We start from the raw sequence: 27,064 nt of genomic DNA, 5'->3' as shown, positions 1-27,064 counted from the left end.
TTAGCGAAAAAATAATTGTGACTACTTTTCACCTACAGCTAACCCCAAAAGAGACTGTACAATTCCTCTAGCCAGCTTTGCAGCAGAGTTTTTGCCATTTTACTGGTGTGAAAAAGCTCACAGGAAAAGCGCAAAGAGAAACCCAGAAATAATGATTAAAAAAAACTTTTCTAGTGAAGTAACCCACATTGCTACTTTTTTTTTTCAATCCGCTGCATATTCTTTTCTATGTGATGGAAGAGTTTTATTGGAAAATATACCTCAAACATAAACAGTAGTGTCACTTATGAGGTCTTGTCAACAGTTAGCATGGCCTAGCAGGGTACCCTTGCTGGAGAGCGTTTCTTCAAAGGGCAGGGGAGGTCGAATGATACATTTTTCACTTGTTTGAAATGAAATGTCACTTCAGTTAGTAAATTTGGAATTGAACTTTTATATTTACAGGAGGAACTCTTGACACAGAGATTGTCTACATGGGGAAATTTACCAGCACAACTATGCCGCTATAATTAGCAGTATAGTTATACCGGTGTAACTTCCCATGTGGACACTGTTACTCAGGAATAAAAATGCCCTTTTCTGGTTTAGCTTATGTTGCTTTGACATACTGGTATGTATATCCCAGTAAATTTCCCCATATGTACAAACCTTTAGTGTGTAGGGGCCACTACTCACCAGCAATTACCATATATTGGTGTCTAGGGGTAGTTAATAGTAAACATTGATATTTTTTTTTCCCAGTGGCCTCTACTGTTGTTGTTTTTCCTAATTCTGTATAAGTGTATAATGTACAAATATGCTTGTTGACTCCTTAAATGTGTGGGTATGTCTTCAATCTAGAGCAAATACATTTTTAGAGATTCCAGCATGCTGTCCAGAGTAAGCAGATTTGAGTACTGCTCATTTCTGTCCTCAATATGACATTACTCATAATGCAGGCTGATCACCACAAAACCAGGAAGCTGCAAGAAATGAAAACTATAAAAGGTGCCTATAACTTAAATAAATGTGTCCAGTGTGTTCTGTTCCCAAACCACTCACTTGGAGGATCTGTTTAAAAAAAAAAAACCAAAAAAACAAACAAACCTGAACATCTCAGTGTAAGACTGTCAAAACTAAAGCTTCATTCAACTTCAGTTCTCTAATTCCAGTCACTAACTTCTTTTATGGCTGAATGCACAGAGACCGTGTATCACGTTAACCATCATGTCCTTTTCTTTGCTTTGAGCAGTTTTACTCTGGGCACCGATCTCCTCACATTCCATATAGGTTATTGCACCTGGTATGGACGCACGCACGGCATTTAGCAGGGTACGAGCAACAGGATGCACACGAGTTCCTCATTGCTGCATTAGATGTGCTACACAGACACTGCAAAGGTAAGGCTTGTACTGGCACGTCCATGAGCAAGGAATAGTGAATCAAAAAAAGTTAGAGATCTCTTCTTAAGTGGGGTAAATGGGCTTCCAACACAGTATTCTCCCTATTTAGCAAGTTCCTTTTTAAATGTGTTTTTGCCTTTCTCTCATACATCTATCGAACAGACACTTCCTCCTGCCAAAATACCCACATTTAGAGAGAGAGAGAGTACATATTGGTTTGAGTCATGAGCTTGCCCTTTTCTTATTGGTTATGTGAGTCAGTATCTTGTAATTTAAATTGCCATCCACATTCTATTTATATTTGAGGTATTTTAAATTCTTATTCAATGCATCAATAAGGTACTGACTAAACACACAAAAGGAGGCAAAGTAAGTGTCCAAGACTGTTTTGCTTAAATATTACAGTACTGTATTTGTGATACACAACATCTTAACAGCACTATGAATGAAAGACCAAATGGAACCCTTACCTCAAAATCCATTCAGTCTTGAGACCTTGTCTCTCAGCCTTAATAATATTATTATAAAGTAGCCAATTCTATTTACAGTAGAAGTGTTCATTAGCACATTTTTAAAGATGAACTAACAAGATTTTAAGAAAGGTTTAAGATACAGAATCTATGAATTGAAGAGAATATACTGTATATGTAACCTTGTTTGTCTGACCCACAGTTAGCTGAACTAGTTATTTGATGTGCATAAAGGGAATTGATACTCCATAAGTCTATATTTATTATCTTGTCACTCATTTTATTTAGATACATGAGGTGGTGTTGTACTTAAAAGAATCTGCTGCTTTAAATGTTAGATGCTGTTATTTTTGAAGTTGTAGAGCACTGTAGGCGTACATAGTACTTTTACAAAACACCTAAAAATGAGTTTTGAGGTTTACAAGAGGAGGACTATCAGAGGGAAGAACACCAGTGCTTCCCTGAAATGTCTTGATGTCCGGCTTTTATCTTTGAAATACCCTTGTATGTTACGGAATGCAAGTTTGAATATACTGGGTAATTACAGTGAATGTATTTGTTCAGATTAATAATAGACAAGATACCTTCCCAAAGAGAGGGGGTGGGTGTCTGTGTACGTAAGTAATAGATTCTATCTGGACTTCGGCCTCTTGTTTTCTGCTGATCCTGAAGAAGCAGTCTGTAAACTTGAACATTTTTCTTTTCTTTTGAACTTTTTAAAGGCTCTGAATCATTGATCTTGCAAATCTTGACACTTCTTCGTCTGTTAGCTGTGAGCCCCTTCATATTTCTTGGGCTTTTATTGATAAGTCTAAGTGAGAATAGTAACTTTCTCCCTGAAACTGTAATGAGAGAGCTTGCAGCTGCCATACTCTTTTGAAGTTTAATATTAAGGTATCTGAAAATATTTTGTCAATGGAGAGTCAAGTAGTAGCTCTAGGTAACATACCTATGTGATAAACCTTACAGAACTAACTCTAGAATGAGCCTTCCCCAAGATTCCACTGCCACTGCTAAACCCTCAAGGGTGTTATACGCCACAGGCCTAGGAGAAAGTTTTCCCTTTCCAACCAAGCAGTGAAATATAGTGGCTGCATAGCTCTGTTAAAATGCTCAGTGGTAACAGAGAACATTCAAATTGTCATTAGGCTTCAGAGCTAATACTTCATTCAGATGCTTTTTCAAGCTGTCAATAAGGTTCCAGCTATACTATATATTTTACCATGTTGTCCAATGCTAGCTTTAGGTCAGTGCTCTGCAACAGTTACACCAAGGTTTGGTTACATCCTTGCAGGTAGATCAAACTGTATTATAATACTGTAAATGGTGAAGTGTAGATGCCAGAACCATGACCTCTGTGCATTCAGAAGGTTTTTTAAAGCTCAATTTCTGAAGAAATGGAGGCAGCCTTAGGGCATGGTGTAGGTTTGCAGACTGCGTCATTGCAAGGTAACGGTACAATCAGATAGTTGTTGAACTGTTTGAGTCCTGCACAAACCAGGAGGCTAGTATGGACACACGTTAAACTGTTTCAGGAGGAAATGGGTGGTTTAGCTATATAATGTGAAAACCTTCCTGGTTACATATATTTATGTACTCATAAGATACTGCTGCTAGTGAGATTATGCATACTGTTGCTGCACTAATCAGATATTCCTCCTGTGCCAGTAGTGTACATTCAGATTAGATAGACAGAGCTTTTGAGGCTTGCAGTTCCATAGCAATCTACATCTGATATCACAAACAACACTTCTTTGTCCAAGCTGGAGAGAGCGGCACTGATTTTGAGTTACTCCTTTTCTCTATGTCAAGTGGAAAGGGGAATCATGGAAGTGTGTAGTTAAGGTGGCTAAAAGCCATGTATTCTCAGGCCATGCAGGAGCCTGCCTGACCCCTGACATAAGTCAGAAAAGCCCTGAAGCTGAAACACAGAATAATCGTACACCAGTTCACTCCAGCCATGCTCCTGATTCACCCCCCATGCCAGGGAGCAGGGCTGGTAGAGAGCCTTTATGCCAACTCTACACTGGCCAGGAAGGGCCTCTAAGCAGGGGTATTCTCAGGGGTCTGGTTTTTTCCCCACTTTAAACCCCCCTTGCTGCTACTAGAATAGCATAAAAGTATCTTAGAGAAACTGAGAATCAGGCCCACTTGTTTAGCACCTGTGCCTTGTACACCATCCCTTTCCAACGCGTCAATCCAAAAAGCAGCGTTGACGTGTTGGAAAGGGAGCTAGATTGAGCTCTCGCCAGCCGAAAGGATGGATTAGCAAAAGAGAGAGAGAGCCTCTGGGAAGACAAAACTGGTGAATTGTGGATTACTACTCTTCCCTTCCTCTTCTCCCAAATGCATACTGCTCTGTCCTTGAAAACAGGTAATCCAATAGCTTCATGGTGGCACCCAACCCTTACCTGAAGGTTGAATGGTGCATTGCTGTCTTCTGCCTCTGGTTTTAAAAAACCCTTATTTGGGCTCTTAAGCATTTTCAGCCAGATCATGCAGGTTGTTAAATGGCAACGTGCTTTGTATCTGCATCACTAGCCAGGGTAATTTTAATGGTTACGTTATTATGGTGGCGACGTATCTGGGCACTTGCAGATGCTGTAGCTGAGGGCCACTTCCACCACCTTGTTGACTGTTGAGATTCAGGCGTTGTTCTTTATTGGATCTTATCTCAACAAGACAAAGTGGATTTAAAGCTCAGACTGCCTTGGGCAGGCAGTGAGATCTTGCTCTGTTTTCCCATCTTGCACTTTATTTGCCTGAGGAATAAACTGGACATTAGACAGTCCATTGTCATATATCTTAAGACCATAAATTTCAGACTTGGACCTCTAAATAACCATGTATGACAAATTAATCTGCAGACTTTGAAGTCTTGACATGAAGTGAAGAAGGTACAGAAAATGTGTAGAACAGTTACCTGGATCTTTATTGCATATGTTTTTATACAGTTATGCAGTAGGCCAGATGTAAAGGCATTGTTTACAACTTGTCATCCCAGTATTTGATGTGGGATTCTCTGGGATTTGCAAATCTCTAACTTGTATTAGAGAAAAGTAAAACTGTATAATGCCTATTTAGTTTCTCTTTCTTCTTCAGGGCTTGGCTGCACTTCAGAGTTCATTCAGATTAAGGTAGGGTGTGAATTTCAAGCACAGTAGTTAGTCTGGAATAACTCCGTGTGTGGATTTGCTAGTCCCAGGATAAGAGAGTCCCCTCGTGGAGTTATACGGGAACAGTAGAACAGTTATACTGGAATAGCTCCATATGTAGACCAGCCCTTATGTGCAAGACCACAGTTTAAAGATGAAAACCCCCACTGACTGACTGACTTTTCTTGTTCCAAAGACATCCCCAACCAAGCAGCAAAGAGTAGCACAGGCACAAATTGGTAGCAGCAGATGCATGCCTGAGTCACCAAAAAGAGCTGTAGGATGGCATATAACAAGATGAGCAGATTGAACTATGAACAGAAGCTGGTAATCCATTACAGTAATTGCATTTTCAGAATGCGGTAGAATACTGCATACAAAAATTAAATTCAAATAACATTACTGTTTAGACGCTAGCTTTTACAGCCCGGTAATTTTAAAGGGTCATTGTCAAAATTGACAGGTCTGATGTTGAGCCTAACGTTATACATATTTTCTCCTGATTCTGAAGAACCTGACAGCACCTACCCCTAACAAGGTTTGCCACATAGCTGAGAAGTTTGGATTCCATCTAAATGACATATAGCAAATCCAGAATTCTGGGTTTGGGAATCAAGGGTGTGCACATTGCACTGTACTGTCACACATTCTGCCAGACTGCCCAGTTCTTGTGAGCAGGTAAGGGAGAGAAATCTGCAAAACTTCTAGTCTTCTAAGTTTCTTGTAAATTTCAGTATGTACTGCCTGCTTGTGAGAATGGAACTTTTCAGCAGAGGTATGGAACAAGTATGTGTTCATAGCACATGTCCCCAAAGTTAAGCTGGTGGAATTAGTTTCTGATGTGTCCCTTTTTTAGTTAAAAATAAAAAACTAAGGTTGTGAAACAAAGCATCGTGATACTTTTTAAAGAAGTGCCAGACTCTGGAGAAATGAACATGCAAATGCTTCTATAATGTTTGCTGTTGATTATTTAATGGCCTTTCTATAAACGTATCTAGTATGCATATGAAGGAACATCTAATATACTTAAAGGAACTACTACTTGTGAACTGTAGCCACTCTTTCAGTTTTCCAAATTAAAGAAATGATTACACTAGTAGAGTGATTATAGAATGTTTACATTTAATCTAAATCCAAGCTGTTTAACATGCTGGGGTGGGGGGACTCCTTTATGATTTAATCAGAGCAATTTGTATATGCAAATATTCAAGCGATTGTGGGGTTTTGGTTTTTTTTAAATAAAAAAAACCTCTTACCTACTTTGACTGCTTTCTTTTATAAGAAATTACTTTTGTACCTGGTGTGATTTGTTATGACTATTGTATAAGCCTGTGAAAGTAGAATTTACCGTATGATATGATAAATATGCTGAATACAACCTTAACTACAACAGCACAATCAGTTGCAGCTGCTAGAATTCAGATGCATAGTATGCTTCCTCTCTCTGCCTCTTCTCAGTTCCTTTATATTTTTATTTTTATATATATATATGTATATAATATAATATTGACAAGTGCGAGGAGGTGGCAGTATTATGTTTTTTCCTTCTTTCCAACCAGATGTCATGGGAAATGATGTGAGTGGTCATGCCCTTCTGTTTCGCTGTGAACAAGCTTGCAGGATATTCTTTTGAGACCCCCTCATCACAGAGCCTAATTGACTTGTGTAATTGAAAAGGGACTATTCTTATTCTCCTGTGGGCAGAAATGGCTGTCTATTAAAGTATGCAGCAGGGACATTACCTGAAGGCCAATGAAAATCTGTAGAGCCTGTTTCTCTGCTTCTGCCCACTCCAAAACAAGAAAAGGGGGGGAAATCAAATTTCAGATGGTTGGATTATAGTGACGTAACTATCTCTACAGTGTCTTTAAAGGGAATTGAAATGCAGATTTAAAAACTAAGATAAAATATCTTAAATCATTATTAAAATCCATGTGTAGTGTTGTTACAAATTATAAATAGTCTTTTATAAAGGTGAACAGCAAGGTTTTATATTCTTTAAGAATTCATTAGGTTGACTCAAACTTTGAGCATAACTTAAACCTTTTAAAAATCCTGAAGGTTCTAGGTTCAGGAGGATGTTAACTGAAATCTATATTTTGGAAATCCACATGTTGAAACTCTAATCATAAAATTCATAGATTCATAGATATTTAGGTCAGAAGGGACCATTATGATCATCTAGTCTGACCTCCTGCACAACGCAGGCCACAGAATTTCACCCACCACTCCTACAAAAAACCTCACACCTATATCTGTGCTATTGAAGTCCTCAAATCGTAGTTTAAAGACTTCAAGGAGCAGAGAATCCTCCAGCAAGTGACCCGTGCCCTATGCTACAGAGGAAGGTGAAAAACCTCCAGGGCCTCTTCCAATCTGTCCTGGAGGAAAATTCCTTCCCGACCCCAAATATGGCGATCAGCTAAACCCTGAGCATATGGGCAAGATTCATCAGCCAGATACTAAAGAAAATTCTTTCCTGGGTAACTCAGATCCCACCCCATCTAATATCCCATCACAGGCCATTGGGCCTATTTACCATGAATATTTAATTACCAAAACCATGTTATCCCATCATACCATCTCCTCCATAAACTTATCGAGTTTAAATTCCCATGGTAGGGGCTGAAGCCACTTCAAGCTGAGAGCACTTTGTTGTAAAACTAGACTGTAAATCTACTTGCAATGTATATATTCTAATTTTTTTTAAAAAAAAAAATGTTATTTACTTAAGCCATTTGTTTCTCTTTCTTGCAAACAATTCCTGAGTATGTTTTAGTGACCAGAAGTACCTGTAAGCAGTGGTGAGCTGGAGCCGGTTCGCACGAACCGGTTGTTAAATTTTGAAGCAGTTTTAGATCCGGTTGTTAACCCACTTCCCTGCAGGGGGCGCTGAGGCTTTGATGGGCTCCGGCCGAGAAGTGATGTAATTCCTCCTCGGGCCACGGGGGGCGCTGCACCGCAGGAGCCACGTGGGCTGCTGCCTGGCCCTGACACGAGCCCTGGTGCTGCTGCTGCTGCTCCCCTGGCCCTGGGTCCCCGGCTGCTCTGCTGGGCCTGGGCTGTGTCCAGCTGCTCGGGCTGCTCCAAGCCACTCTCCCTGTAGGCACCCACCACCCTGCGCGCAGCCAGCCCCTGCCTCCGGCCACCCCCACGGCCAGCCTCTGCCTCCAGCCAGCCCCTGCCCTGCCTCCAGCCACCCCTGCACCCCCTGCCCGCAGCCAGCCGCTGCCACACACACACCCTGCCCTGCCCGCACCAGCCCCTGCCTCCAGCCACCCCCTGCGTGCAGCCAGCCCCTGCCGCACGCACACACCCTCTGCCCTGTCTCCAGCCAGCCCCTGCCGCACGCACACACCCTCTGCCCTGTCTCTAGCCAGCCCCTGCCGCACCCCCCTGCCCGAAGCTAGCCAGCCCCACACACCCCGTCTCCAGCTGACCCCTGCCGCACCCCCCTGCAGCCCTGCCCTGCCTCCAGCCAGCCCCATACCCCCTTGCCTCCAGCCAACCCGCACCCTCCTGTCTCCAGCTAGTTCTGCACCCCCCTGTCCTGCCCACAGCCAGCCCTGCACCCCCGTCTTCAGCTGGCCCCACATCCTCTGGTGCCCTGCAGTTCCCAGGGCAGTAACCCTGCACACCTGCTTCAATAAGGGGGGCAGGGAGCAGCTGGGACCCACGCATGTGCACAACCAGACAGCAAGTGTGAAAAATCAGGTCAGGGGGTGGGGGGTAATAGGAGCCTATATAAGAAAAAGGCCCCAAAATTGGGACTGTCCCTATAAAATTGGGACATCTGGTCACCCTAGCATAACCCCAGGGAGTGGCGGGGACCCACATCTGTGAAACGGAGCTCGTTTCTAGTTCAGGGCCATTTTTTTAAAAAAGAACTTTAGGCAGGGTTAACACACATCCGTATTGTCCCAGACAGGTCAGGCTTTTTGGTTCTTAAATCGCCGTCCGGGAGGAATTTTTAAATTTTAAAATTTTAAGTTTTAAATTTTAAAAATTCCTCCTGGGAAAATACGGACGTATGATAACCCTACTGGTACAAAAATACATATTGTGGCACATCCCTTAAACCAAAACTTTTTATAGGGAACAGGTTGTTAAGATTTTGGCAGCTCATCACTGTCTGTAAGGCAAGAAGCTGCAGAATCTCTGAGATCTTCTCTGAGCCATTTAGGATATAATTAACCTAAAAAACCCAGTGTGGCTAAGTAATTCTCACCTATTAGCCAGGATGGGCAGGAATGGTGTCCTTAGCCTCTATTTGCCAGAAGCTGGGAATGGGCAATAGGATGGATCACTTGATGATTCCCTGTTCTGTTCATTCCCTCTGGGGTACCTGGCATTGGCCACTGTCAGAAGACAGGACACTGGGCTAGATGGACCTTTGGTCTGACCCCAGTGTGGCCGTTCTTATCTCATTTATTCCACATTAGCACAGGTTGGAACTTTTGTGAGTCAATCAATTTATATTTTCAACAATTTTCCATAATTTCGGTTTTTAAATCTGTTGCTATTAGATTATTGTAAACAGCCAAAGCCAAATTAAAGTACCTGAAATGTGGCTATAATTTTTTCTGCTTTTGTGTGCTTTTAGTTTGCTCTTTTGTCCTGATGACTGAAAATCCTCTTTTTCTTTTTCTTTTTCTTTTTTTTTTTTTTTGTAAGTAAAAAAGGAGCTTTGTTGAGCTTTTGAGTACTAAGCTTCCTTAGTATTTTGTTTCCGAAACTAAAATATAGTCTAAACCAATTTTTAGTGTTTGCACTTTTTTTAACTGGATAGGTACGAGGAAACCTGACAAAAACCTAATTTTAGCTGTGCTAGCAGCCTCTGTTATAATAGGATTTTGGAAAAATTTTCAAAACTTACTTTCCGGAATAGTTACCAGCTGTTGTGAACTGGTTCACCCAGGTGTATATGGTGTTTCAACAACAACAAACCCTACTGTAGATACAGGAGTAAGCACTTTGAAGACTTTGATTCATCCTCACAACAATCTTGTAAGTTAGAAAAGTAAATGTATTATCCTCATTTTAGTAATGGGGAAACTGAGGCACATAGGCTAAGAATTGCCCAAATCTGCAAAAAGAATATGTATGCGTATCAGTGCAGAGATTTGTATTTTAGAGTTCCTGGTAATCAGACCGGCATTGTGATTGCTAGACCAAACCTTTATGAATGCTTCTTCATTCAGTTAATCCCATTAGGATCCCAGTCATAAAGCCGACTGCTATGCCTCCGATGCATACATTATTGGCAGCAGTGCTTAGAAGGTGGGTATGCACTTTCACCTACTGGAAAGCAGAGAAGCTTCAGTGTCTCCATGAATAAGCTTGAAGTAAACATGGCTTTACCTTATAGTAAATGCCCTCTGGGAGGCTAGACTGTCTTTCATTTTATTACTGATGAAAACTTCAGAACACAAGGACAGTGTTTATGATGAAAAGTTATGGTATAGGCACCAGACTGAAGGTTAATGGAGCCTTAACACAACCTTAGTCTTTTGCTCTGGCAAGATGATTAAGGAAGAACTGTTAAAAATAGCCATTATCTTCATCTCTGCATAACCTATCCTCTGAATTAATGTAAGAAAATAGCACACACTTGTGTGCTATACCTGAGTGGAAATCACTGCTTCTACGGCATTCTGTTTATTCAACTGCATATGCCACTCAATGGCCCTGTTAGTGGGGTTTAAATAGTCATTTTCATTAACCACTTTGGCAGCACCTTTTAGCTTTGGAACCAACCCTCGTACGTGACAGAGCGAAGCAGATCTCTCTACAAAGCAAGAGTGGGCTATCTCAGAGTAGAATTGAGATTGGCTGGCTGTTCACATTACCTTAAATCCTCATCTCTGCTGAAACACTCAGTTGCATTTAACCTTTTTGCTATAATATTTTGTACTCCACCAGAGGCACTTTCTTGATCCCTTGTTTTCTTAAATATCCAGTGAGTACGAGATTCCAGACTGCCCATATGAACTGATGGGGCACATGTAAGAATGTATTACAAAGATTTCATTTGCCTTCCTGCAGGTGACGATAATGGGAAGAAGGCCAACAACCCCAACCACTGTAACTGCATCATAGACCAAATCTTCACAGGCGGACTGCAGTCTGATGTTACTTGTCAAGTCTGCCAGTAAGTGTAATTTGGTTAATTCTGCACTCAGATGGGATTCAGAGTAGCAGCCATGTTAGTCTGTATTCGCAAAAAGAACAGAAGTACTTGTGGCACCTTAGAGACTAACAAATTTATTAGATCATAAGCTTTTGTGGGCTACAGCCCACTTCATCGGATGCATAGAATGGAACATATAGTAAGATAATACATACATACATACAGAGAAGGTGGAAGTTGCCATACAAACTGTAAGAGGCTGATTAATTAAGATGAGCTATTATCAGCAGGAGAGAGAAAAACTTTTGTAGTTATAATCAAGATTGCCCATTTAGACAGTTGACAAGAAGATGTGAGGATACTTAACATGGGGAAATAGATTCAATATGTGTAATGACCCAGCCACTCCCAGTCTCTATTCAAACCCAAGTTAATGGTATCTAGTTTGCATATTAATTCAAGCTCAGCAGTTTCTCGTTGGAGTCTGTTTTTGAAGCTTTTCTGTTGCAGAATTGCCACCCTTAAGTCTTTCACTGAGTGGCCAGAGAGGCTGAAGTGTTCTCCTACCGGTTTTTGAATGTTATGATTCCTGATGTCAGATTTGTGTCCATTTAGTCTTTTGCATAGAGACTGTCTGGTTTGGCCAATGTACATGGCAGAGGGGCATTGCTGGCACATGAAGGCACATATCACATTGGTAGATGTGCAGGTGAACGAGCCCCCGATGGCATGGCAAATGTGATTAGGTCCTATGATGGTGTCACTTGAATAAATATGTGGATAGAGTTGGCATCGGGCTTTGTTGCAAGGATAGGTTCGTGGGTTAGTGTTTTTGTTGTGTGGTATGTGGTTGCTGGTGGGTATTTGCTTCATGTTGGGGGGCTGTCTGTAAGCGAGGACTGGCCTGTCTCCCAAGATCTGTGAGAGTGAGGAATCGTTTTTCAGGATAGGTTGTAAATCTTTGATGCGCTGGAGAGGTTTTAGTTGGGATGGGGCTGATCCACCAGTGCAGTGTTATACTGAGTCTTTTTTCTTGCACCATATGGTTTAACTACAGCATCACCTAAATGCAAGCAATTAGAAGGCAAGTGTCATAGATCAAGATATACTGAAAAATCTGCCTGGAAAAATACCACAAGTTTATGGGATTTTGCGTTTTAGGTTAGAGTTTGATTGGCCTACCAAAATTTGGTTAATTTCAAAATTCATAATAAGAAAACTTTCAAGGCAAATTTTCTTTTGATAGGGAATGTGCAGGTGCACCAGACTTGAAATAAGAGAACTCTTTTATATGCAGCCACATTATCATTTTTCTTCAGTTCTGAGCTTTAGGTTTTGGTGGCAAAGGTTTCTAGGGTCTGGCTTTAGGTAAATTTAAATAAGAGAAAATAAAGGTTTGCTAGAGTCAGGAGAAGAATCCTTTCTGTTCTATGTTATCAGGCAAGGTGGCTTACTTTAAGCCATTTGACATCACCCAGGGAGTTGGAACTCCACTACATATTTTTTGGTCTTATCTTGCATTCCCCAAACTATCTACACTGTCTTGCAGATGGACTGTTGTACTCTGCTCATTTAATCAGTTGTTGTACTCAGTTTTCAGGACTGACCTACAGAGATCTCACTATAGGAATGATTGAGCATCATAGAAAAAAGTGTGAAATGTTAGTCTTTGTCTTTTGGCCCCACAGAGTCCGTATGTGACAATGGTTGCCTGGATGTGGTATCATCACAGCTGATATCTACTAAGAATAATATATTATGTCAGAATTTTTAAGAAAATTAACAAGGAAAGATGGGAGTTAAAGAAAAAGGCTCAGTGCATAAAAATGAGGCGGCTCAATGCATAAAAATAAGTTTGTCAGATTGAAATTAGTATCCATAAATGTTGCATGTTTCTTCTTTTGATCATTTCAAATATTTTGCACTAGTGAAGCTGAATGAAAGTGGGAAGTTGTAAACTTAGATTTTTAGTCCAAAAGAAGTGGTATTTAGAGGAAGGAGGAGGCCAGAAGAGCAGATAAAGAGCACAGGCGGAACATTCTTTCATAAACAAAAAAAAGTTAACATTTGAAAGCAAGAATCACGTACAGATCTGAATGGTAGAAGGAAAGGTTCAAAGGAATGGAGGTTAAAGCTTTCTGAGCTTTCCAGTCACCTCTAGCCAGTGGGTTTGTCTTCAGCTGTCTTGTAGAGAAACGTGAGCCGGAATATAATGTACTTTCTGATTCGGGTATTCTCTAAGATCTCAATTTCCAAGTGCCATGGCAGATTGTAGAGTGAACTCTGAAGTTCCAACTAGCACACCATTGCATATCAAGAGTATTTCTGTTCTCTTTTTTTGTCTGAACACAGATAGTGCAACAGTCTAAATAGAAACACCTTAGCACTTTCATCCCAGGATGCGGGCCAGATTCTGCATCTCAGAGCAACCCAACCATTTGGCTCTAAATCACTGAACTCCATTAAGCTGTAGACTGTAGCAAATTTATATCCTGCATTCAAAACATGCAATAAATTTCCTAAAATCTGTGGTTTTTCTTTTTGTGTTTTTTAAATAAATCTCCAGTAAAGGAATTGGCTGTGTAAATATAGTATTGAGCACAGCTGTTTTGTCATACATACTTTATGTAGTCTGAGTGCCCTGTACAGATGAAGTAGAACTCGTTGCCTTTTCCAGTAAATGTCCAGTTTATACCATGTAGTAAATCATACATTTTGTACTGTTACTTTTAACTCCTTGTGTTAAATGCTAAACTCCTTTCTTTTTCCTAGTGGTGTTTCCACAACGATAGACCCGTTCTGGGACATCAGTTTGGATTTGCCTGGCTCCTCTACACCATTCTGGCCACTGAGCCCAGGGAGTGACGGCAGTGTGGTGAATGGGGAAAGCCATGTATCGGGCACCACCACGCTCACAGACTGCTTGCGAAGGTACAACATAGGGCAAACAGAATGTAGATAGGGGAAATAATCTTGCTCGCTTCTGCTGTCCACAAATAAGAAATAATGGCAACTAATAAAGCAAACTAACAACATTTTACCACAGCAGTATTCCTCAGCCATCTTGTAGTACATAACATGCACTTAAATTTGTTGTGGCTGGTTTTGTTTTTTGTTTTATTTTAATCTCTAACAAAATGTGACCAAAATCAATCTGGTTATCTGTTGGTTGTATTCTATGAGAAATTAGTTTGGCTCTCAATCCAGCACCCGGGGCTGTGTATGCATATCACAAAAACCTCCGACACAATTGGTACGCAATGTCCTCCTTCTTGGTGCTGTCTGCAGAGAAGCCATGGTTTGAATGGGCCATGGAGAATTATCTTCCCACTCACCTTTAGAGATGGGCTTTCCAGGCCTGGCTGAGGCGCAATGTGAGAGAGCCTGCGTTACTAATGCTTGTTATGTGAATAGAGGACTTCAGTCTCAAGAGCTGTCAGTGCAGCACTTCTTGCAGGTACTAACCTCACTCATAATAAGTGAAAAGAAATTAAATAAGAAAATGTAAAGTTTGTCCTTCAGTCAGACTGTTATGATTGGCCTTGCACGGTATTGGAATAGTTACTAATCTTGCCTGCTCTGTGCTGTAATACCATGATATGGTTGAGTGAAGGTTAAGGATGACACCTTAACTCAGAATCTCTTGACTTTGTTGGCTCAAGTTATAAAAAACTGCTACTGTTAAGGGTGGGTTACTGTTTTAACATGCAGTAGAAATAATATTTTTTAAACTGTCCCATTGGCCTGACAAGACAATAGTTGCAGCATACTCTTTAATTCATAACTCTTATGACAGTTGTTTAAAAACAAAACAGACCTACTGACTTTGTACCATTTTGTACAGGGGGAAATGATGCATCTGGGATAGAACTACATTTGTGCTCTGGGTCAGCCTCCTGAGGCTTAAAACTGCTGGACAAGCACCTAAACAAAGCTTCACAGCACAGTTAGTTGTACATTTAATTTTCATATAGAGCATAATGCACTTGAACGTGTCAGGTCTGTCATAGTCTGAAATGTCCAATTACAGTTTAATATGTATTATTACAAGAAGCTTCAATAACTTTAAACCCAACATAATGACAGGTTTCAGAGTAGCAGTCGTGTTAGTCTGTATCCGCAAAAAGAAATGGAGTCCTTGTGGCACCTTAGAGACTAACCAATTTATTTGAGCATAAGCTTTCGTGAGCTACAGCTCACTTCATCAGATGTATTCGATGAAGTGAGCTATAGCTCACGAAAGCTTATGCTCAAATAAATTTGTTAGTCTCTAAGGTGCCACAAGTCCTCCTTTTCTTTAAACCCAACATTAGTAGAGAGACTGGAAAATGCATATGGCTTGTACATTTAAATTTAGAAGAAAAACTAGAAGTCAGTCCTCGTAGTCTTTTTTTTTTTTTTTTTTTTTTTACACAGAAGATTTAATATCAGGATTCCCGGAGCCTGAACATTTTTTGTTTTAATGTGTTTCTATGAGTGTCTACACAGTGGCTGAGTGTTTACTTCAAGAACTGTCCCATCCTCTAACAGTTTCCTGCACCCCATTAAGTGGTTATAAATCACTCCTTTCCACCTGATTTTAGTAACAGGCTGGAATTTCTTAAAACTTAGATTTTGAAAGCAAATCTTTAGTTGTCAATGATTTGACCTTGAACAGAACTCTACATCCATACCTTCCTCTCTCCCTCTAGAGCTCTGACCCCAGCCTGAGAGCTGGAAGAGTATCCTGGGGACTGGCATGTAACTGAGCACAGCAAGCATGTGGCTTTGCTTCAGAATTCCCATGTCCACGTTTTTGGTTTTGAAAACAAAAGGTCTGCACAAGCTATCTCAAAATGAGCTATTCTGTTGTGGTGGATGACCCAATATTCGCTCTCCTTTCTCCGCCACTGATGCAGTTCAGGGCAGCTTGCCCAAGTGGAAGCAAATGTAAATGTCCGAGTTGGAAATCTGAAACAGGGCTCTCCTATATTGGTAGCTTTTTAAATGCTAATTTATCTTGCAAAAAGGAAAAAAGAAAAAGCATATTTCCTTAACATCTGCTCTCTGGGTATAATTATCTCAGCACAGGACTTGTACTTACCTTGTATAATAGAACGATAACTAATGACTCTGCTCTGTGCCCAATTTCCTAATCTTTCTAGAACACATTATAAATACGCACTGTGCAAAATTGTGCATGGTTTTCAGTGGGTCTTGCACTTTAAGAAATATGTGGAGAAAGGGGCAGCAGGTCACCTCTGGCTTTCCTGAGAGAAGATTTAAGTTTATCTCGCATGCTACTAAGTGGTTACAAGTGGAAATGAAAACTGTTTTCAAGATGCATTGAAAATAATTTGCCTGTATTATGCATCCTTCCACTTCTTAATATTTTTCAGGTTTACAAGGCCAGAACATCTAGGAAGCAGTGCCAAAATCAAATGTAGTGGTTGCCATAGCTACCAGGAATCTACCAAACAACTCACTATGAAGAAATTACCCATTGTGGCCTGTTTTCATCTCAAAGTAAGTTCACAAAGGACAAGTGGTTGAAAGAACATAGACTCTGCTCTCGGGCAATGAGTTGGTTTCTATAGATCTCTCTGCTATCTCTAACGTCACTATAATTAATTTATTGTAACATAAACTAACTTAAAGGACAGCTGACTTTTCCAGTTAGATTTTAGTTTAAGGACATTATGATTGTATGTATGTATGCAGCCTTGCCCATATGTCTCTGGGTGCCTATCAAAATAGAACTTGTTTCAAAAATACGAAAAAGTACTAAAAATTTCTGAACCAGACAAAAACAAATCTCTAGTGGCACTTATTCCTCCTGTACAATAGAGCTACTATCCACAAGCCACACAGAATGAGAGAGAAAATAAAAATACTGTGTGCTTCAACTGGAAGGATGCCACAGATGTACTCTGTGTTTTGAAGGGAAAGCATTCCAAAGTTACAGGGCCACAGTGGAGAAGCTTCCTGTAACATCCCAACCATTTGTCTCAAGATCATACTGTGGTGGCTTTTAGCACTTCCAACTCGCCATTGATGGCAGATGCTGTGATGGAAGACTGTGTAATAGATGGTCACTCAGCCCAGTCCTGTATTGTTTATGACTTTAACTGCAAGTAATATGACCACGCCGTACTGGAAAGCAGGCAGCCAGTGCAGAGCATGGGTGTCTTTCTTATTTGTTTTCCTTAGCAAAGTGGAAAGAGTGCCCAGAAGGTGAGACTGCTTCAGGGGCAAGGCAGTGTGGGCAACAATATAAAAGAGGTTTTAGTACAATTTAGCATTTTTGTAGCCGTGGTGATTGAAGGTTTTGAAAATAAGTGATCTTGGGAACTCATCTTGTTGTCCTCTCTGGTAAAAGTTAAGATATAACATTTCATGCATCAAAGCACGATACCAATATCTCTCAATTCCAAAAGTTGTTGTGATGATAAATTGTAAGGTATTTTAATATGGCTTAACTAATATCAAATTCATTAGAAAGATGAACAGAGAATCAAAAGGATATAAGGCGGAGTTTTTGACATCCTGTTCTGTTGCTAGGGAATTGTTATGGCATTGTAAATGGAGAATAATTAGCTAGGAGTGTAAATAGGACAGGAGTACTGAGAAATGGGGAAAGGGGCTTTCTTTAAATAGAAACTCATTCATCTCATTCTGCTATTTTTTCCTTTCTCCACTTCTATAGAAAGGATGATGAAAGTATGACGTGTATCACAAATTCATCTCTCCCTTTAGCAGAAAGGAGACAGATTATTTTTTTAATTTTACCTTCCATTTGTTCCTTATTTTGATTTAGTATTCGTGTACACAGACAACTGGCATAACAGTGCCCGTCACTTGAGATGATTTCTTGCCTTGTTGATGTTGGTAGATTAAACACACCAGTCAGGTGGCAGAATCCTTAAAGGCATATCTGTCCCCGGTAGCATTTGTCTATCACCAGTTTTGCTGCAGATGTAAGCTCTTTGGAACAGGGACTGTCATTTGCTGTATGTTTGTATAGTGCCTGTCACGCTGGATGTTACTGTTTGAGGCCACAGTATAAGCGTTTATCTTAATATAAATGGGGATAAGTTTATCTCCCTAGATATTCAGTCACCATTCTAAGCAGTATGCTTTGATTTCCCTCTACTCCCGCTCCCTCATGAATTAGGATTTCCTAGGGAAAATTTGTTAGCACTTGTATATACTGATCTAACTGATACCTGAAAGCTACCAGAAAAATACCTAATTTATTCACATCCTCTTGTGGCTGTGTGACAATCTCCCTACTTTCCTTTCATCTCACTTTGCCCAATGTGTAAGACATGTACAAGGAAAGGAAATCAGAGTCTCTTCTCTAAAAGAAACTTCCACTTTCTATCTTCAGCGGTTTGAACACTCAGCCAAACTGAGGCGAAAGATCACTACATATGTCTCCTTTCCGCTGGAGTTGGACATGACACCATTTATGGCTTCCAGGTATGTACAGTGTTAAAAATCCCGCAGAGGTTAAGTTAGTCTGGATACCAATCTTGCACATGCATGTTGTGAAGATGGAATATCCTTTGAGACCAGGCTGTGACACAGTGTATATATAGCAGAGTATATACAGATATACCCATGTAAATATGTCCATGAAAGGGTTTGCACTGGTTTAACTAAATCTATTTCAAAATCGATTTGAGTAAAACCAATTCAGGTCTTGTGTTTTAAACAAGGTTCTATTTAAATCTTAGTTTTCTGTTAACACCTGTTTAACTTCAAAGGTAGATAATTAACAGAGATGTCCTTTCTTCAAAATGCTAGAGATCCCACATCCTGTCCTTTCAGTCAAGTACGTTCCTCAGCGCAATCAGGGAGGATCCAATTTAACATTCCTAATATTTTTAATGTTACAAAAACGTGCAAAAATCTCCCTTCCTCTTTTTATGTAAAGCCCTCTTCAGCCACTCCTGAGATGACAGAAAGTCAAAAAAGTTCAAGCCCAATTAAAATACTTTCAACTAGGGTTGTGTCTGCTTTTAGCAATTTAGCTAGTAAGCTTCTCCAGACGTAGTAAGACTAATTTTTTTATTCAAATCTCAGTCACAAAAACAAAACCCTTGTGTAAAAATCCTTCCATAAAAGTTCAGTTAGTGACCTGAGACAATAAATTCTTGTCAATTTATTATACTTAAGTATCATTTCTAATTAAATTATTACTAAATAAATCACATCTTAAGCAATACCGAAAGCACAAAAATAACACATCTCTTAAATTCAGGATCCATATTGATACAGTTTTAATAACAATTTCAAAATTATTTACTACAGACAAACGTAGTTATTTCTGCCAAGAAAGAGGGACAGTTCCAAGCCTCCACTAAATTGCCTGTGTGATATCAGAGAAGGTTAGTTTATATCAATACATTCCAGAGTATTTGAGGCTTTCCTGCTATTCTCTGGTGAGTCCTCTGTGGATAAAATAGCTGGGTGCTGATGAAAGGTTTCAGGTATGAAGGAATATAGCCACTGTGACATCAGGATAATTATTTTTCTGCAACAGGGGGTTCCGTAATCAGAATTTTATCGACCTGTGAAACCAGGAAGGTAATCCTATTGTTGTAATCAAAAACACAGAGTAAACTCACAAGTCAAAAGAAGGGCGATTGATCCGTAGGAGTTTAAGAGGTTAATGTAATTGTATTTTGTTCAGGGTTAAGAGCCAAATTAATCTCTCCTTAATCTGTTTTTAAGATTTGGGGATGGGAAGTTGTGACTTAAGCATGTGCGTGTTTGCAGGATTGGGGCCTTAGTTAGGAGGAGAAATCAACTTCCTAGACAGCATCGCAGTGAGCACAAATATAATATCTGTAACACCTTAGTCAGCAATCCTCTTCTGCCACTAAGCACCATTGCACTTGCCCCTGGAGGTAGCATGCAGGTTCTCTGTGCCGTGTGTGACCCACTGCCTCCCTTTGGGAAACCACTGCTTTTAAGTGACTGGATTCTTGTGTGTTTTTATTGCAGCAAAGAGAGCAGAATGAATGGGCAGTACCAGCAGCCAACGGATAGTCTAAACAATGATAATAAGTAAGTGGTGCCTTCCAGTACTCTCCTATTGTGAAAGGTAGCTGACTTTTGCAAGGTGAAGTAGAATCTGCTCTATGTCCTACAGTGTTAAAGCATTGCTATGTTTTACAGAACAGCAAGTCTGCTCTTTGCAAAATAAAGATCATATTGCGTGTTTACTTAGCCATTCATAGCTTTTAGCAACTAAACTATTGCCTTGCTAGTGTTATCACCAGCAATAGTATAGGGAAGGAATTTAAAAGTCGTTGGTACAGGATGAAAGGGAAGGCTTTTTCTTTAAACACTCCTGCATTTATTGCAACTGAGTGTTGGAACTCTCATTACTGAGGAAGTTCCAGAGGACTGGAAATAAGCAAATGTTGTGCTAATATTAAAAAGGATAAACGGGACAACCCGAGTAGTTATAGTCCTGTCAACCTAACATCAATCACAGGCAAAAAAATGGAATGGCTGATACAGGACTAGGTTAATAAAGAATTTAAGGAAAGTAATGTAATTAATGCCAATTAACATAGGTTTCTAGACAATAGATATTATCAGCCTTACTTGTTGCTTTTTATTGATGGTGAGATTAAAAGTTTGGTTGATAAAAATAATATTGATGATCTAATATAGTTAGACTTCTTTAAGTCATTTGACTTGGTACCACATGCATTTTGATTAAGAAACTAGAACAATACATAGTCAACATGGCACACATTAAATGGATCAAAAACTGGCTAACTGTTGATTGTAAATGGGGAATCATTGAGCTGATATGTTTCTAGTGGGGTCTTGCGGGGATTAATTCCTGGCAGTGCATTATTTAGCGTTTTTATCAGTGACCTGGAAGGAATCATAAAGTCCTCACTGATAAAGTTTGCAGATGACACAAAGATGGGGAAAGTGGTAAATAATAAAGAGGACAGGTCACTAATACAGTGACATGGATGGTTTGGTAAGTTGGGTGCAAACCAACAGTATGTTTTTAATATGGCTAAATATAAACATATATATTTAGGAATAAAGAACGTAAGCCATACTTACACAGTGGAGGGCTCTATCCTGGGAAGCAATGACTTTGAAAAAGACTTGTGGAGTCTTGGTGGGTAAACCATGAGCACCCAGTGCAATGTTGTGGCCAAAAGGGCTAATACAATCCTTGGATTTATAACTGGGAAATATTGAGTAGGACTGAGGAGATTATATAACCTCTGTATTTGGCACTAGTGCCGACTGCTGCTGGAATACTGTCCAGCTCTGGTGTCCACAATTCAAGAAAGAGAAGAACCACAAGAATGATTGAAAGGATTAGAAAACGTGCCTTATTGTGATAGACTCAAGGAGCTCAGTCTGTTCAGTTTAACAACGAGAAGGTTAAGCAATGGCTTGATCGTAGTCTGTAAATACCTCATGGGGAACAGAAATTCAATAATAGGGAACTCTTCAATCTAGCAGAGAAAGATATAACAAGATCTAGTGGCTAGAAGTTGAAGCTAAATAAATTCAGATCAGAAATAAGGCACACGTTTTGAACAGCCAGGGTAATTAATTATTGGAACAATTTACCAGGGCCTGTACTGGATTTTCCATCATTGGACATTTTTAACTCAAAAATTTAATATTTTTCAAAAAGATCTGCTCTAGAGCAAACTGGAATTAAGTCAGGGAAGCCTGTGTTGTACAAGTCACACTAGGTGATGACAGGGATCCTTTCTGGCTTTATAATCCATGTATCTGTGAATTCATAATATTGATCTACTTATTTTAAAAGAAAAGTCTGTTAACTACTCAATTGTGAGCAAAGCTTCCAACTGTAAAACTAACAGTTGCAGTAAAACAGGCAGTTAGAGGCAATATCAAGATGGTGGGGAGAAAAGTATGCCCCATCCCCAACCAGTGTTGAGTACTGGTGTTTTAATTACAGTGTTTACATATGGCATCCATTCTTTTTGCAAATGTATAGATAATCACAAGCTTCTACTCCTCTAAAAATGTTAAGTTTTTTCTTTTGATCCAAGAGTTCATTAACTGTGTTTCTCCACCAGGTATTCCTTGTTTGCAGTAGTTAATCACCAAGGAACCTTGGAGAGTGGGCACTATACCAGCTTCATCCGGCAACACAAGGACCAGTGGTTCAAATGTGATGATGCCATCATCACCAAGGCTAGCATTAAGGATGTACTAGACAGTGAAGGGTAGGTTGTGAACAAAAAGGATATGGGGAGGAAAGAGTGGGAGCAGGTTTATCATTAATAAAGGGCCCCCTCTGGGTGGGTGAACCTTTATTACTTTCAAGTTATAAGATTTTCACCATATAGAACAATTTCTGTCCAGAGTGATCATTTATCAGTGCTTCAGAAAGCTGGTCTAACCTACTGGGTTTTTTAGACTGGAGAAAAGGGAAGGACAAGGTAGCAGTGCATTGTGCCTGCTGCGCAAGATAGCTAGTTTCTTGTATGTCCACCCACCTTCTGGCTAATCCAGTTGGCTGCAGTAATATCTGCCTCATCACAGTCTTGCTAGCCACAGGGATGAATGTGTGATAGCTTATTACACATGTTGCTTTCATTGTTAAATACATGTATTATGAATTCACATTGTAATAGGGTTTGTTGTAATCCCACTGGCCAACCATAACTATATGGACCACCTATTTAAGCTTCATAAGGCACAATTCCATATTATACTAGACTTTCTCCTCTGAGGGCAGTTTATTCAACAGGCTGTATAACACAGTGGTTAGATACATAGCCAAAAAGTACTACTGATATCCACTTCTGAGGGTTTGTTTCTGTTTCATTGATTTCTTTTGGGAAATGGAATTTGATGCGTCTAGCTGTGCACACATTTATAGCCAGGTTGACTGCGTTGTGTAAAAGAGTACTGCCTCTTGTTTTTATTAAGCCTGTTGCCTGTTAATTTCATTGGATGACCCCTGGTTTTTGTATTGTGGGCAAGGGGAAATAACACTTCTCTATTCCATTTTCCACACCATTCAAGATTTTATAGACCTTTATCATATCCCCCCTTAATAATGATTTCAAATAGACAGTATCACTTCAATCATTTCCTTCAAACATGCACTGTAGATGCTACATAGAGCAGTATTTTTTCAAGGTTAAAATCTTTATCATTTGAGAAGTATCAGGAATTGGGTTCTGTTTCAAGAAAAAATCACTTAAAATCTGTAATCGCCTCCATTCTGGCATTTCCAGCCATGGATTTGGTGCTGGAAAGATCAAATCTGTTCTGCTCTAGTTTTTAATTATACCTGACATTTCCTTTGATTGCTGCAAGTGCAGGCAGTTGGTTTGGAATTTTTAATAGGTTTTCATATTTTCCTTTTCTGCTTTTCAGCCGGGCAATGTGCATCTCTTCTATGATATTTGACTTTTTAGTGTAAATTATTTTAATTAATTCGTTTAACAAAAAGGTCAGTGGACCAGATTGGTTTGTTTTCCTTCATTAGGAAACAGGTAGCATTGCTCCTGGGGCTGGGAGATTTGTGGAGGCAGTTACCCAGTCCAAGGAAATAGGAGGTGGCTTGTATCACTCTAGTAGCATCTCCAGCTGATTAAGAAACAGCGTTGACTGACTGTGAAGGGAGTCCTGTCCATTTTTTCCTTGTTCAGATAATGATGGCTCTGACTAGACCTCCACCTGTAGAAGGAGAGGAAAGATTCAGGAAACCCTGTGGAGTGGGGAAATGGAAGATGATGATCATTCCATAGCACCTCTTAATGTGGAGATATCAAAAGTGCTTTACAAGTATTTTAACTGGCCTTGCAGCAACCCTGCCAGTATGAAGTGGGCAAGGGATGCACAGGGATCACTTTGCTCCCCACTGAAATGCAGCTGCCTCCAGGATAGAACTCAGCAGCTGTGTTGTAGTACACAGAAATGCTGCCCAGTAGTTTAGGACAAGAGGAGAAGAATTTTACCCAGTTGAACCTGTCAAGAGGAGTATAAGTAGACATGTCAGATTTGGCTGGGACACAAGGGTTTCCACCCATGGTCTTGTTTAAAAAAATAAAAAAGTGGCATAAGATCTTTAATGACTGTAAGTGGTCGAGACCTTGCTTGTACACATCTACAGAATCACCATCACCACTTTTTCCAGCATCTAGGTGTTACGTGGAGGTCTCCCATCCAAATACTAACCTGGTCCAATCCTGTTTAGCTTTCAAGACTTGACAGTAGGTTACAGAACAGAGTGGTCAGGCTCCAGGACAGACAGGCAGCGAGCATATTGAGCAACTGATCAAATTCTGTATGCTGATTTTTTTCATGGTTATCCTATGAAACTAATACACTTCCCTGGAATTGTTTCAGCTTTCAAAATAAAATAGTGCTAATAGTCCTTGTTTTTATCCTGGCTGTATTGGTCATTGGGATTTAAAATCTGTAATGTGCAGCATAAGGTTAAAGTTGTGTTGTGTCTTCCTTTTTGCAGATATTTGCTGTTCTATCACAAACAGTTCTTGGAATATGAGTAGCCTTATCCAGCAGTTTGTCAGATAAATGAAAGGAAGAAAATAAGCAAGCCTTCTGAAATGACACACAAACCTACCTGAAATGAAAAGACCCATTAAACAACAACTAGCACTGAGCTGTAACAGGACCTACTTGACACTGGCTCACAGCCTGGCGGAGTAAGAAATGAACAATGTCCAACGTGTATGCAGTCCCGCAAGGACAGAAAGGGGGGAAAAAAGAGGCTACAGTCAGTCATGTAAGAGCGGAAATATAAAATGAGAGGAATGCTCTGGGTGGGGGAAATGGGAGCAGAGGAGTCCGGGCACTGGTACATCTCCTATGTTCCTCCGAAAAGTGTGTGGGAAGGCAAGGGGGTGTGCCATCATCTCCATAAAGCATCTTCTCCATTGGTGCTTCAGCTCCAACTGACCAATCACATAACAGTTATTATTAAAAATCCAAGCCCATTTTTGATGCATATGGGTCTGAAAGCAGTAAAGTGGAGGAGGATGGGATGACACAACTAAAGGACTTTGCAAGTATCTTTTTATTTGTGAATTTTAGTTATTAAATAAATACAGTATGAAACTATTAGGCTCTTTTTTTCGACAAAAGTAAAAGAAATCCTGGATTGTGGAACTGAAGCTACAGTACTGAGACAGGTTTTCAAGCATGCCTGCTGCACAGGTGGTAATCTGCCATCAGACTGCTCATCAAAGCATCTGCACAGATTCTTTTCTGTTTGAGCCCTTTGTTTTTTTTTTGTTTTTCTATAAATAGCTATTTTCTTAATTTTTTTCCTTTTATTCCCTTTTTTCACGAGAATGAAATTCATAAATGGAACCATCAGTAAAATGAATGAATTGGCGTGTTTATACTGTAAAAGTGGTCTTGGTTCTTTTTTTTAAACGTTGTCAATAAGTTTGATTTCTTAAAATCACCGATTTTGTTGTTTACTGGTTGTTTTGTTCTCTCCCCCAGTTCTGCCAAGTCCCCTCAAAGAGAGGTAGCATTTGGCAGAATGTTAGTATTGCAAATCTGCCATCTGCTAGGTATGGTTGCTGCTGGGTCCAGTATGGAGGCGTAGATTTGCAGCTATTGAGCACTTCTGCAGTAACACTAGGCTTTAAAGTAAACAAAGCATTTTCCTGGTATGTGCTATGTTTTTGTTGGTTCCTTCTCTCCTCCCACATTTATTAACTCCTTAAAGACTCCTCTCCCCTTTATGGAATCCCATCCTTATGTATGTCCTTAACTCTTAGCAGCTGGTGTGCAGGCTCACTTCTGTTTTGTCACAAATATGTTTCTGTTCCTCCTCTCTTCCCCCCCGCCCCTTAAGAGCAGCCCATTTGCCTGTCTAGACACTGGCTGTAACTCTGTCTGTATGCTCTGTGTGTTTTACTTCCAGGAAGCAGGGCTGTAAATTGAATTTTAGTCCACGAGAAAAGGGTTTATTCACCTCTTAACCCCTCAGAATGCAGAGCTCAAAAAGAAAAAAAAAATTGTTTTTTCGGCTGCTGCCACTGCTTCCTCATGGAAAATTTGCAAATGTTAGTAGGTTGAAGGATTTAGCTATTGTATTTCTTTGTATAAGGGTCACACTGAAAAGGTCATTTTTTTTCTGCATACATACTAAAGCAATCCTGCTTTGACTGTAGTAGCAAATACTCTCCTTTCCAGGGGCTGGGTCAGGACTGGAGGGCGAGGCAGACACACCTTGGCCGCAAAGCTAAACATAGAATTTGAAAAGGCTAGACCAGTCCCTATACTCCAGAGATAACTTGCAGGTGTCTGTCTGCTTAAGACAGACTTGGAGTGTGTTGATCTGTTTCATGGAAGACTTGGGGGAGCAGAACATGTAAAGCTGTTCCGGAATGAGCACCTTGCTATTAGATGCACAGAGATAGAATAAGCTCGTGTTAAAGGGTTTGGGCAGCTAGGTAGTACTATTCCTGCATGGTAAGTATTTTTCTAGGGTTTTTTAACCTGTCTCCTCCACTGCAACAACTCAGAATACTTCTAGCTTGATTCGGTAAAGATCATAATTGGCTACTGCAGGGTTTAAATTAATGTTGTTGTTGTTGCAAGTGAGAGCCTGCTAGAGCAATACAGGTGGCTGGCACACTGATTCTAAAGGAAGATCCCTCCCTGCCAGGGCTGTGTGTTGTTGTGTAGGCATTTGACAACGGCTTCCTGCTACCTTTTAATAATGCAGTAAGCTTGCAGTGGAAGACAAGAATCAGCCTTTCGCTATTCCCCAGCCTGTGTTTACTGATGCAGTTCAAACCACCACCTTGCTATGTTACTGAAGAAGGGGCACCACCGTGTGGCGTATAGGCATTATTGTACAATGAGTCAATTTGCTTTGCGATAGTGAGAGCTGTTAGACGTCAAACAAATGAATTCTATTTTTAC

The 27,064-nt window shown here is 40.1% G+C and overlaps 1 protein-coding gene across 4 annotated transcripts in view; it reads left to right on the top strand.

The window, feature by feature from the left end:
- USP22 (ubiquitin specific peptidase 22) overlaps positions 1-25,489 on the top strand; it is a 202,453-nt gene extending 176,964 nt beyond the window's left edge. For 3 of the 4 annotated variants that reach the window (XM_074965123.1, XM_074965120.1, XM_074965121.1), the window contains 8 exons: positions 1,232-1,379; positions 11,053-11,158; positions 13,910-14,068; positions 16,516-16,642; positions 18,507-18,598; positions 20,129-20,191; positions 22,219-22,368; positions 24,627-25,488. In XM_074965123.1, coding sequence (XP_074821224.1) covers positions 1,232-1,379; positions 11,053-11,158; positions 13,910-14,068; positions 16,516-16,642; positions 18,507-18,598; positions 20,129-20,191; positions 22,219-22,368; positions 24,627-24,669 — 888 coding nt within the window. In that variant the 3' untranslated portion in view covers positions 24,670-25,488. Of the gene's footprint in view, positions 1-1,231; positions 1,380-11,052; positions 11,159-13,909; positions 14,069-16,515; positions 16,643-18,506; positions 18,599-20,128; positions 20,192-22,218; positions 22,369-24,626 lie in introns of all 4 variants that reach the window. The other variant, XM_074965122.1, reaches the window with a different exon arrangement.
- Positions 25,490-27,064: the final 1,575 nt, after the last annotated feature.

The sequence above is a fragment of the Natator depressus genome, chromosome 10 (genome assembly GCF_965152275.1).
Source record: "Natator depressus isolate rNatDep1 chromosome 10, rNatDep2.hap1, whole genome shotgun sequence".
Lineage (NCBI taxonomy): Eukaryota > Metazoa > Chordata > Testudines > Cheloniidae > Natator > Natator depressus.
This window is presented reverse-complemented; position numbering and strand designations above follow the sequence as displayed.